Source organism: Lathyrus oleraceus, chromosome 1, assembly GCF_024323335.1.
Source record: "Lathyrus oleraceus cultivar Zhongwan6 chromosome 1, CAAS_Psat_ZW6_1.0, whole genome shotgun sequence".
NCBI classification, from domain to species: Eukaryota; Viridiplantae; Streptophyta; class Magnoliopsida; order Fabales; family Fabaceae; genus Lathyrus; species Lathyrus oleraceus.
The window spans coordinates 319,012,030-319,025,490 of record NC_066579.1 but is presented as its reverse complement, the minus strand read 5'-3'; the positions used below and the strand labels follow the sequence as shown (position 1 = coordinate 319,025,490).

The following is a 13,461-nucleotide window of genomic DNA, read 5'->3' as shown; positions in this document are numbered from 1 at the left end:
AATTAGTAAGTGTATTAATCTGTCGATATGATAATATTGGCGGTTATCGGCTATCTTGAAGATTACGTTATATTACAGAGTTTGGTCTAACTTTAGTTGAACAAAAAAGGTATTTTTGGATTTTGATTCGGTTTGTTTTCAAAAAAAGATAAAATACGAGTAAATTTAATAGAATAGAAAATAATTTGAGAAGAGAATGCCCAAGATTAGAGTTTGATCTTGAATCCGTTGATATCCTAAATCGATCTTGTTATAACTAAGTTTATATCTTACATATTATTGGTTTTTAAGTTTAGTTATCCCTAATTCCTTAGCAAAAATACCTTTGGCATTCAAATAAATTCCTATGGCCATTAGTACATTGTAATGAACACATGCATTCAATTATCAAGAAAAAAATAGTTTCTAACTGATATCCCTAAGCCTAGGTGATACTTAAACTAAAATATTTCTATCAAACCTTACCTGTTGAAATGTCTTTCTGTTGAAATGTCATCAATTTTAAATTTATCAATAGAGAAAGCACTAATCACAGGAAAAAAATAAATCATAGAAGGATAAAACTCTTAGTTATTATAATAATCAATTCAAAAATACAACTTTGTCAAGAATAGTAACTCATTCCTAGCATTTGAGGGTTTAGCTAGTCATAACGTAAACAAAATCCATAACCAATGTAAAATATATTACACAGTGATTTTCAAGAAGAAAGATTCAATACATGATTTTGTTGAAAATTGCTTCCCTTAGTTTCTTACACAAATGTCACGCTCTCAAAATTTGCTTAACCTAAAAAAATGTCTAACCCCTAGAAAATCAAAATTTTCCTCTTTAAATACCTTAAAAGGTGCCAATTTTGAAAAAATGATTTGAGATGCCACTGGGATGAAGCATAAACTTATGGAAATGCATCTTGCCTTACTTTGGTTTGTGCATGCGCATCTAAGACGCGTTTGGACATAGAGAATTTTCAACTAAAAGCCTACCAAACGTGTCTGGGGTCATTTGAGGTTGTTCAGAAGGGTATAAGACACATTTTGAAGGCTCGGATTTAGTCTGAACGCCCCTAAATGCATATTAGGGGAGACTAGAAGTGTTTGGACGCGACTAGGCAGTAGCAGAACACGTATGGGAAGCATGTTAGCTCATTTTTTAGTCTTTATCTCCATTTTGATTCCTACAACACATGTCAAACCTTTTCCATAATGCCATCTAGCTCAGATAATAATAAAAACTTCGTGAAAATGATAATATTCCTTAAACTTTATAAAACTAACTATTCTTTTATTCAAAACACAAATTAGTTACTAAATTGAATGAAAAACACGGATAAAACATAGCAAATTGGTGACCAACTTTCGCAGCATGAAAAAAATACTTGAGTGTATTAATGCTCGAAATAACTACAGAGTTTTGGTATAAAATATTTGTTTGTTGGTTGTTTTTAGAGAATAGTGTTTAGGTTGCATTCGAGCGATTAAACATTTGTTTGTATGCTCGCACTATGGAGGCTGAAACATATGTTTTTATTTCGCATCAGATTGAACAAAACGCTATTCTTTTATGAAAAAGATAGTTTTGATTGCGCAAGGGCAAAAAGGTTAATTTGATTAGTTAATGTTATTTTTAGATGTGGAGGATGAATAACTGATTTGGGAAAAGTGTACGCTAAGCCTTCGATTGTTCGAGGAACAAATGAGTGCACATTCATCCATTCCTCTTTTAATCCTAAGTTTATTGTGAAAGTTGTTTGCGGAAGACGAGTAATGGTTTAGACAAAACGTATGTTAAGCCCTCAATTATTCGACAAAAAGGTGAATGTACATTCACCATTCCTCCCTATTAAATTAGAGGTATGCTAAAGGGGAATTTAATTTTTTTTTAAAACTACTTTTGTATTTTTATTTTGGGTATTTTAGTATTGGCTTTTTTTTAATTTTTAAATCATTGTAATGAACATAATACTTGGATTAAAGTTAAATAAAACTAAATAAATTAAACAAAACAAATTGAATAAACTAAATAATTGAAATTAACTAAACAAAATAATATTAATAAAGTAAATAAAATTTAGGGGTGCAAAAGGAATTGGGGAGGTGTGAATTAAAAGAAATTCAAGATCCAAACCAAGGGGAGACCCAAAAGCTAAGCCAAACAAAAAAATGAAGCAAACAAACATGGTCATCTAATTGATCAAATGACATTGATTCAAATTAAGAGGCAAGGCGCTAGACCACTTGATATTTGATCAAGGGTTCAGAGTAAAATGTTTAGATGAGGACGCACGTATGAGATCATGTTGGAAAAGAGATCAGAAGCTCTGGAGAGAGTCATGTATCATGATCCAGGAATGAAGAGAGAGAGTATTTAAACTCAATCTCCCTCATATTCCCTCGTTTCCTCCCTTTCTTTCTCTCTCTTTTCTCGCTTATCTCCCTTCTCTCTCAAAAATTTTGACCTCTCTCTAGACCACCCCAACCGAAAAACCAAAACCATCATAACAAGCACCCCAAAACACTGCACCAACCACAACCTTCATTGTATTCTTCATGAACACGATGACGTTCATCCTCAAACATGAACATTGAACCCAGAAAGCATAGACCACAACTTAAATTGTTGTGAGCCATCGTCTACCACAGCCCACCTTCATCGTATTCATCATGAACACGATGAAGATTCATCTTCTTCCTTCAACCCAAACCCTTACCTACCCAGAAACCACATAAACCTAACCCATAACCACCAAATCAAATACCAAAACACTCATATATATATATATATCCTAAACACCAATCAAGCAACCAAAACTTCAAACCAAACCAAACCAAACAAAACAATATGAACCCCAAAAACCTAAACATAGTTCTGTTCGACCTAAACCAACATCAAATCGACCCCAACTTAACCCTAAATTAACCTGAGTACACATATAAACACATACCAGCCAGAAATCACAAATTTAAACATCAAATCCGAAAGACCCTAACTTTACCACCTCACATATTCACATAAACAAACACACAAAAATTACACATTTTCAGAGAGCATAGGACACGAAAAAATAACCAACTAGATTTCTAAGCTACAGTGAAGTTACAAGCTCAGGTAATGCCATTTTCTTTTCCTACTTCCTTCTCCTATTTCTGATGCTTTTTTATTCCTTCTTCTGCTCTAACTTCTTTCTCTTTCTTTTTGTTGTGAGGTACTGGTGTTGATATCCTGATGGAGGCTAGGTTTTTTACGCAGAGATTGTTTTCAACGTGAACACAAACTCTTTTGAACACAAACTCTTAGGTTTCTTGTTGTATATCCTTGGTGTCCTTTATGTGTAAAATCCTTAGGTATTTATAGGTAGAAATTAGGTTTAGCAATTAATTTTGATTGTACCAAATCTCTGATGTAATTTGTGATTGAATGAATGAATATTTGGTTTTGGGATTTGATTTGATCTGATTTGGCTCAGTTTGGTGTGTTTTTGGTATTTGCTGACTCACGAACTCAAAAATAAAATAATAAAATAATAAAATAAAATGGAAATGATATAATATATAAAAGGCAGACCTAATAAAAAAAATTAAAAAAATGAGTAATTGATAAAATGAAAAAATAAGAAAAAAAATAAAATAATTAAATAAACAAAGAAATGGATAAATTAAAAGTCAAAATGGTCCCCTTTGACTTTTAGTCAACTTGGTTGACCTTTGACTCAGACAAATGTTGATTACTCAAATGACTCAGATGCATGACTCAAATGAAACAAAAGGACTCAGATAAAGAAAAGTACACAAGCAAAGGCACATGTCTCAAATAAAGGCAATTGCCTTAGACATAATCCAGTGACACAACAGATGACCTATAACAGAAAGATCAGATGAACTGGTGGCCAAAATATAGGGTGTGCTTCAATCCTTGAGAAAAAAATTATGTACTTGGTTACATTGTTATGGCTTATCAACTCTTTTATGAATCGTCCAGTCTTTGGATGTTTCCTAGAATTTGGATCATAGGTTGGTATAAGTTATGAACCTAACCTTTTGAACACATGGATTCTATAAGTTTGCCTAAATCCCTATTTGGAATTGGGTGTCATTGCCATGGGTTGAAAAACCATTTAGAATCGTTTCTTTCCTATAGCAACTGACCTGAATTGCATGGATTTAAAAAAAAATCATCATATCTCTATGTTCATGGATGTCAAAAAAATGTTTCAATGGTCATCTTAACAATCATCTTATCGATCAACTTGAATCTTCCCTCATTGATAGTTTTGTGTATGAACTTTCAAAAGATTGTGTAGTTAGTCGTCGAGTAGTTATATGAGTTATACAACTTCCATTATCTCCTTCAGATCTACTTAACTTTTATCCAACAATCAAATATTTGATCAACCTTAGAGATATCAAAGGCATACTAAAAATTAATGTCTAACTAGTCAATGTCTTTTCCTCTAAATGTCCTAAAGATAGGAAATAAGTAGTTCTTAATGTTGCAGTTTTTACAAATCAAAATAAGTCTTTTAAATTATCGTACTTACATGGACTCGTGCGATATCAATGCCTTTCAACAATGTTTACCTTTTTTTTGCTAAGCAATAAGATTTGAATTAAAAGTAAGTATTAGGGTGCTTAAACCCAAAAAACAAATAGAGTTATACAATTCAACAAAAACCCTCGAAGCAAACCAACATCAACGATATAAAATAAAGGCATTTAAGGGATTAAGAAACCATAATTGTCTATCAATACATAAAGGCTTTTTAGATCTAACTCCTAACCAATCCTACAACAAAGATTTGGAAAGCCATACAATATCGTCCACTCCTTTACGCCCCCTTTGAACAAGGTTTTGGTCTTGTAAGTCAAATTGACCACAAAGTGGACATCCAAAGTAAAAATTTGAATTTCTTTATTTTTTTACCTTTCAATAGCTCACAAAAACCGGTCATATGTGCCTCCAAAAAACCATCACAAATTGACGAAACGTGTTAAGCAACTGAAAATATAATTCCAGATTAACGTAGAAACGAAACACTGGATAAAGAGATGAAGATGAGATTCCTTAAGTTAAGTTTTTAATTTGATTTTGTTTCATAAAAATGATATATATATATATATATATATATATATATATATATATATATATATATATATATATATATATATATATATATATATATATATATATATATATATATATATATATATATATATATATATATATATATATATATATATATATATATATATTAAAGAAAATAACATAGAAAGTAAGAGAGAGAGAAACGAGATTGTTAGAAATAAATTCCGTTAACCATTTTTTTTGGATATCCTCATTTGTATGTTATTTATTCCTAAATAACTAATGTATTGTTTAAATATATTGATTTTGCGGCCTCTTAATTCAACACAATAATATTACCAAGTAGATGATTCATGGACACAATAGATGCTCTTCATACACAAGTTTGAAATCAAACTTCTCATATTACATGCTTAAGATCTTACTATCTCCTAACCTAATCAAAACATCATAAGATTCTATAAGCTTTAACTTAGCTAGAATACATACTACAAACACATTATTCATTCATTACTTTGTCATTTAATACAAAATCCCCACTTCAAGTTGAAACATCACAAGGAAAATCATGAACCTCATCATTCCAAGGATTAATCTCCTTAATTGGATCAACATTCCTTAATGCACACCAAACAGCAGTATTACACTTAAATCCAGAACCAAATGCAATTTGCCAAACCCTATCACCTTTTCTTATTCTTCCCTTAGCTTCACAATAAGCCAAAACATACCAAACAGAACTACTTGAAGTATTTCCATATCTATAAAGTGTCATCCTTGAAGGCTCTATTTGCCAATCACTTAATCCAAGAACTTTTTGTATCTCATCTTGAACAGCTTTTCCACCAGTATGAATACAAAAGTGCTCAAAACACAACTTAAAATCAGGTGTATAAACCTTCATATTCTTGTTAAAGCACTTTTTAGCTACAAAAGATAAAGCATATTTTAACTGTTCTAACAAAGGTAAAACAGATTTTCCAAGTGTAATGATGTTTGCTTTGAGTGCAAAACCGGCTGCACCCATTAGGTCTTTTGAAAGTGATATTCCTGTGATTTTGTTTGTTTCATCTTCTCTTTGAAGAATTGAATTGTAACAAGTGTCTTGTGAACCTTTGTGTGTACGAACAGTGTGTTTAAGGTGATACTTTGAACGGTGAGAATCAGAGGAAATGTTTGAGAGTAAGATTGCTGCACCACCTACACGAAATAGACAATTTGAAACAAGCATTGATCTGTTGTTTCCTAAGTACCATCCACTGTTAATGTTTTCTGTGCTCACCACTAAGGCATATGAGTTTGGATGAACCTATGAATATGAAATAAAAAAGAAATATATTAAAATAAAACAATGAAGGAAAGTTGAAAATTATATTTATATCATTTTTTTATGGAGACGACCCGATAATAATAATTAGAAACTCAAACAGTGAATATCGAATTTTGAATTTTAATAATAACATCTAATCTAGTAATGTCGAATTTTTAATTTTAATAATAACGTCTAATTTAGTAATATCCACTTTCGTTTCTTTATCTAGGATCTGTGATTGAGTTTTATAGAAAAATACTAGTACTAGTATTAATAATGGAAAATCATTTATGAAGCATTGATTGGTTAAGATGAAGTTGTTTGCAGGTTTAATGTTTGATGAGTTATAGTTTGATATTACATTTAAAGCACTTGACAGGGTTTACCTATACGAAATAAAGGCATCACAGTATCACACTATCATGTACTATTATTAGTTTGTGTTTTGTGTATAGTCTATTATCACTGAATATTCCAAATATATATATATATATATATATATATATATATATATATATATAATATATATATATATATATATATATATATATATATATATATATATATATATATATATAATATTAAATTTATAAAAGAGATTCCTTTACTAAAATATAGAGGCATGTGAAACCGCCCTACAAAACTATATATTATATGCTGGTCTCTAAATAAAATACATTTTGAGAAATTATATCTATATAATAAGATTATCATTAACTTTTCATCAGTATTAATTATTTCTATTTACACATTTTTAATTAGTTTATATTATCTTTTTATGCATCCAACAATCTATATTATGATAGAAATCTTAATTCTCTTTCAAAAGTATTTTTATAAAATATTATCAATTATTAATAAATTTAATATTACTATTAATTATATTGTATTATTCATTTCATAAGAGCAATGTTTTTTTTCTTTTAAATGATCTATACCTTCAATTCCACCCGATTTTGAATTAGTATCTTTCGTTTTTTTTCTTTGACTTTTTTTAAAAAAAAAATCTTGTTCTTTTGTTTGGGTCAGATTTGTATATATATTTTTTATTTCATTTAAATTATAACTTTTTCTTTTTAAAAAAACTATACCTTCAATTTATTTATAATTATAAGAAAAAAAATATTTGTTTGCAACATAAAAAACAGTGCTTTTTTCAATATTATTCAGTAAAATTACATATATTAAATTAATGCAGCTGACTATAAGTATGAAATATAAAAGTATTAGCCAAAACAAAATAATGCTGATAAAATTGAAATAAAAGAAAAGAAAAATTATCTAACCTGTAGGAGCTGTTTGGCAAGGTCAATAGCTATGAGTCCAGCACTACAACCCATACCACTTAAATTATAGCACAAAATTCGATCCTTTAGCTTATAATGGTTAACAACCATAGCACTTAGAGAAGGTGAAGGATTGAAAATACAACAATTTGTTATAAGAATATCAATATCTTCAACCTTCATTTTCGTCTTCAACAAAAGCTCATCAATGGCACCAAAAATAACTGATTCTGTCTCTTTCCTTGCTTCCATAAGACAAATATTTGGAGGAATTATCAATAAAGATTCTGGCACATAAGTTTTATCACCAAATCCAGATCTATTCATGATTTTCCTTTGAAAATCTATGCTCTCATCTTTGAAATGTCCTCCATCTTTTGATTTCTCTATAAACAAATCCTTACTACAAATGGTTTTAGGAAAAGGTTTATAACATGCAAAATCTACTAGATATATTTTTTTTGAGCATTTCTTTAGGTAAAAGGTTAATATAGATGTTACTAACATAAACCATAGCAAAAGTGAGAAAATGTTGCAAGACTTTAATAGTGTTTGGATATTTAGAAACTCTTCAATGATAGAGAAGAAAGAACTCTTGGAATGAGATAAGAAAAGGAATGACATTGAAAAGATACTCATGATGTTTTGGATATGCTCATGGTTCTTGTGTATAAGAGCTTTCCTATTTATAGAAAAATGTAATATGAACAAGGAGATATTTAGTTTAGGGTTAAATACTATTATTTTTTAAATCCAATTTTTTGTTACTTTTTTTTAATATTTAGGTCTAACTGTTTCTGCATGACATTGTATTCACATATAATAGTGCTTCATGTTGAGTACAAGTACATAAAGTTACACAATTTAAATATATACTAACTACCGAAATTAATTGCTCCCCGCCAAAAATAAAAATCTATAAAAACATTATTTTGATAATTAAAAATCACAAAAATTTGGATCAAATTAAGGACTAATTTAAACTTTATTTAAACATTTTAAGGTTCACTTTTTTTAATTTCTCAGTGAGCATTAATTTTTTTTATATTTAATAACATGTTTTTTCTCTTGTACCCCATCTCTGTTAGGGTGCAGGCAGGTACATCACCCAAAAATTTATTGCAAAAATAACTCATATACCTAAAAAAAGGTACTAAATGAAGAATAGACTTAAAATCAAAGTTATAATGGTGTGGATCATTTTATGGGCAAATCATGTGGGTCCTTCTACTAGTGTGGATAATGGGACCTTCTTTGTGCTTGTTCCCTTGACATTGGAATTTTGCTCAGTCTGTTCTTCTTTGCTAGTTCCTCTTGCTGGTTTTCTATCATTTTTGTTTTCATTCCAAGTCTTTGGGGAATTTGATGGTGATCGGTTTGGCTATTTGAGCTTTTGTTCGAGCTTGTTTCTAAAATATGACTCATTGTCACAAAAGAGAGGGAAGGAATTGTCGAGCTAGCGCAAATAGTAACCGTAGTATTATATATATGATTTGTAACATTGAAATTTTGGCTCATTCAAATAATAAAACATAACTATTGTTCATTTGTAGTCATAAACAGAGACACGCTTGGTTGAACGGCATAAACATATATTGTTTTCGTTGTTTGCAATTTTCGTTTTTATTTTCTCTTTTGTTACTAGTTTCTGTTCTAACAATTAGTATCAGGTGACGATTAACTTTGGTGTAAAATTTGAAGTTACATGGTTTGATATAACGATGAATTTTGGATTATGACAAAAAAGGGTAAGAATTTGTTAGTTAAGCAAGTTTACAAAAGATGTTGTGCAAAAAGAAAACAGCAGGCATGACAGACACTGATTGATTAGAGTTCCCGGAGAAGATTGCATCATCCATATGTTTATGTGTTTCAAACGAGGTGATGTATCATATCTTGAACTTAACGTCTCTAGAGGCAGAATTGGATTGAAATGGAGAGTCAGTATATGTCCAAGACACTCATGAACAAACAATTTAGGAAGTAGCAACTATATAGTCTGAAGATGCATAATTATCCAATTTGTAACAACTTCTCAATTCCTTTAAAACATCATAATCACCAATATTATGAGGCTTAGAGTGATGGTCGACGATGAAGATAAGACAATTATATTGTTGTGCTCGTTACTAATTTTATCATTCACTTTATGACCACTCTTATCTACGAGAAAAGTACTATCAATTTTGATGCAATTATTGTTACATTATTCTTTTATTCTCAACGAGGACTAAATATAGAGAAATAAAATCAAGATGAAATTATGCATGTGAAGGGGGTGTAAGATTGTGGATAGAACAAATGTGAAATATATTTTGAAAATAAGAGGTCTAAACTCAAGAATAAAGCAAAAACGGAGTTTTATGGTTGCAAATAGACCGATCATTGGATGAATGATGGTAAAAATAAATGGAGTTCATCAAGTTTTGCGAACATGGTCCAAACAAGTGATTCTTAAAATGAAAAAGATATAATATTTTTCATTTACCAAGTATGCATAAGCATGGATTCTTCACTCGAGATGTTGTTACCACATGAGTTGAATCGCGAATGGTCCACCACATTCAATTCAGGTAATTTTTAGATTTGTTTATTTGGATGACAATAAAACATATGATATCACTAGAATTAAATAATTAAAATTATTATGGACGACAAAGACATGCAAAGTTCGAATGAAGTTAGATATACTCTAGAGTTTATAAAGAGTTTGATTTCACTTGACACTTTAGATAAAAATGGTTTCTCTTACAAGTCTGATGAAAATAGAGGTATTATGAAGGTGAGCAATGGTGACTTAATAGTAATGAGAGCAAATAAGACTACAAATAACATATACAAAATATTAGGGAGTATTGATATAGGTCACATTGCTTCATTTGAATATGATAATGATGGAACTAAACTCTGATACATGCGACATAGTCATCTTAGTAAGTGTGTGATGATGAAGCTTATTTGCAGATGTAAGATGGATTTATATAAATATTATGTACTTGAGAAAAAATTGCATATTCGATTTAAGCTTCGGAAACACAAAACATAAATAATAATATATTGGATGCATTATGTGTGGGGGCTACCAAGGTGCCTTATATGGGTAGTTCCATGTATTTTGTGACTTTTTTTCCAGTTTTTCTTGCAAGATTTGGATATATTTCTTGAAGCTTAAATATGATGTCTTTATAAGTTCATGTTGTGGAAGGTAGAGGTAATGAATTAAACATGAAGAAAAATCAAGTATTTGCGGTCAGATAATGAGACACAATACATATTCATTTTTTTAGAGGCATTTTTTAGTTTGACAGATATCACTAAAAAATAAGTTGGAAGGAAGAATGAACATGTCTCTAATTGAAAAGGCAACATATCTCTAATTTAATGCTTGAATCTCTAAAGGGTTTCTGGGTAGAAGCATGTAACATGGTGTGTTATCTCATAAACAAGCCGCCAAAAACTTCTTTAGTGTGAAGGTTATATAAAAGGCATGGACACTTTACCTTGTTGATCTTGACAATTTAAGAATTTCCCGTTTATGTGCATATATCCACTAAAGATCAATCCATATTTGATCTAAAGTAGAATAAGTGTGTATTTGTCCCTTATAGTTGTTAACGAGTTCAAGTTATGTGCTCTAGTTTAAAATAAGATGGTCATCAACAAGGATGTTGTTATTGATGAGAAATTCATGTTGAATCAATCACTTGTAACGGACTTGTCAGTATATGAATGAGAAACTTTAACAATAATATGATTTAGGTGGATATTGACCCACTACCAATGAAAAATGTGTGAGTAGTACTTGAACCGCAAGCTGAACTAGGTTCTGATACAAAAATCTATCATGGACCTAAATATTCAAGTGGAGAAGATTATTATTCTCTTCTACATGACGGAGAACGCAGTCACATCAAGCCACCAGAAAGATATAGGTAGGTATGAATACTTGGTAAGTTATGCACTTCTTAATGTGTGTTACAGTCGTGGAAATGGAGTCCTTGAAGAAAAATCAAACATAATCATTTTTTTCATCTTTCTAAGGAAGAAAAAGTTATTGGTTGGAAGTCGGTGTGAAGGAGAAAACTAGCATTAACAAAAAAAAAAACTCTCAAGATTTGTCTTGTATCAAAGGGATACTCAAAACAAAAGAGGATTGATTATGATTATATTTTCTCTCTGATCGTTGGACACGCTTCCATCAAGGTAACGCTAACTCTAGTAGTCGGTCAAAACATGTCTTTAGAGTATATGGATGTGAAGACAGTATCTTTTTACGATAATATAGATGATCATATTTACAAGGATCAATCAAAAAGTTATAGTGATACAGGTCAAGGTAGACTAATTTTTAAATTGAAGATGAATTTGTATGGTTTAATACGGTCAAAAGGTCCTAGTGATACAGGTTAAGGTAGACTAATTTTTAAATTGAAGATGTATTTGTATGGTTTAATGGGATCTCAAAAAGAGTAATACAAGCAATTTGATTCATACATGTTTCAAATTGATTAAAAAAAGTGTTAGGATGACAAATGTGTTTATGTCAGAATTTTTTATGATGATTTTTATTTTTATTTTAGGTAGATGTTATGTTGATCGTTCCTAATCATTTAAACGGTATTAGAAAATTTGACATAACCGATTAGAAGGACGTGAATACTCCGTTAACAAACCATCTTAACCTATTGTTGGATAAGTGTCCTAAAATATATAAAAAGCCAAGTATATATCAAAAGTTTCTGATTGATTCGAGTATGTTGGTTGTTTAGTGTAGGATATCGTTTGAATTATAGTATCATTAATTAATTTGTTTTTTACTTAGAATCTACTAGTACTATCATTAACCTAAAGAGAAGGCAAAAATTACGCAACTATGCAACATGCACACTGAAAAAAATAATGTGGGAAAATCACAACTCACAAGACACTGAATCTTGCCTTTTTTCAAAATGTCCAACCTTTGATATTTATACCACCTAGCTACGTGGTTCACATACAATTCATCTATAATAAATATACATGACTCCCTTACTCTGAGAAGATCCCTCAGTGGCCGCAAAAGACGTACCCATCATCTAACCCATACTCACTGGTACTCGCTGCATGTTCCCAAAATTGAAAGACCCTCCACTACTCATTATAATTTTATTTAAATAGGGATCAAAATTATCTAAATTAAAAAAATGTTAATTGATTTTATAAAATAAGAACATTTTACTTACAGCACCATTTGAATCAGGCATCCTCCATTGCTTATGAAAATTATTTCACTCATTTTCAAAATCACAAGATTCACGCGTGATTCTCATGAGGAGATATTGAAAATTTTAAAAATACTATCGGAAATTACAAAAAATAATAAGTTTATTACCACAAATGTCATAATTTCCGGAATTTTGTATGATAAATTTCATAATTTCCAGTATTAATTCTAACATTTTAATTAGAAAGTTTTAAATTTTTGATACAAAATCCCATGAAAATTTTCAGAAATTTCATAATTTTCGGTAGTTATAAAAACTTTGTTTTTATTGAAAATTATAAAATTTCCGATAATTATAAAAACTTTATCTTTTACCGAAAATTTTAGAATTTTTGATAACTATAAAAACTTTATTTTTTACCGTAGATTCTAAAAATTTTGGTTAATAATTTTTATTTTATTTTTCCTTCTTTTGCAGTGAAATACAAAGGTATAGACGACACTATCAATTGGTAGTTAATTTTTTTTTTAATTTTCCCTTCTTTGGTAGTTAATAATTGTTGATGCTGAGTCTTTTG

General features: G+C 29.9%; 1 protein-coding gene across 1 annotated transcript; it reads right to left on the bottom strand.

Annotated features, from left to right (window-relative positions):
• Positions 1–5,436: 5,436 nt before the first annotated feature.
• On the bottom strand, positions 5,437–8,377 carry LOC127133315 (3-ketoacyl-CoA synthase 2). Its single transcript, XM_051061728.1, has 2 exons — positions 7,681–8,377; positions 5,437–6,391 (listed from the first exon to the last, which is right to left on the bottom strand). Exons 1-2 carry the CDS (start codon positions 8,317–8,319, stop codon positions 5,624–5,626), a joined length of 1,407 nt encoding a protein of 468 aa, XP_050917685.1. The 5' UTR covers positions 8,320–8,377; the 3' UTR covers positions 5,437–5,623.
• Between the last annotated feature and the right edge of the window lie 5,084 nt (positions 8,378–13,461).

Bases quoted from the DNA above. Each gene is read 5' to 3' on its own strand.
- LOC127133315 (XM_051061728.1), bottom strand. From the start codon at position 8,319: ATGAGTATCTTTTCAATGTCATTCCTTTTCTTATCTCATTCCAAGAGT. The intron at 6,392-7,680 runs GTTAGATAATTT...TCATATTCATAG, and splicing joins TTGCCAAACAGCTCCTACAG to GTTCATCCAAACTCATATGC.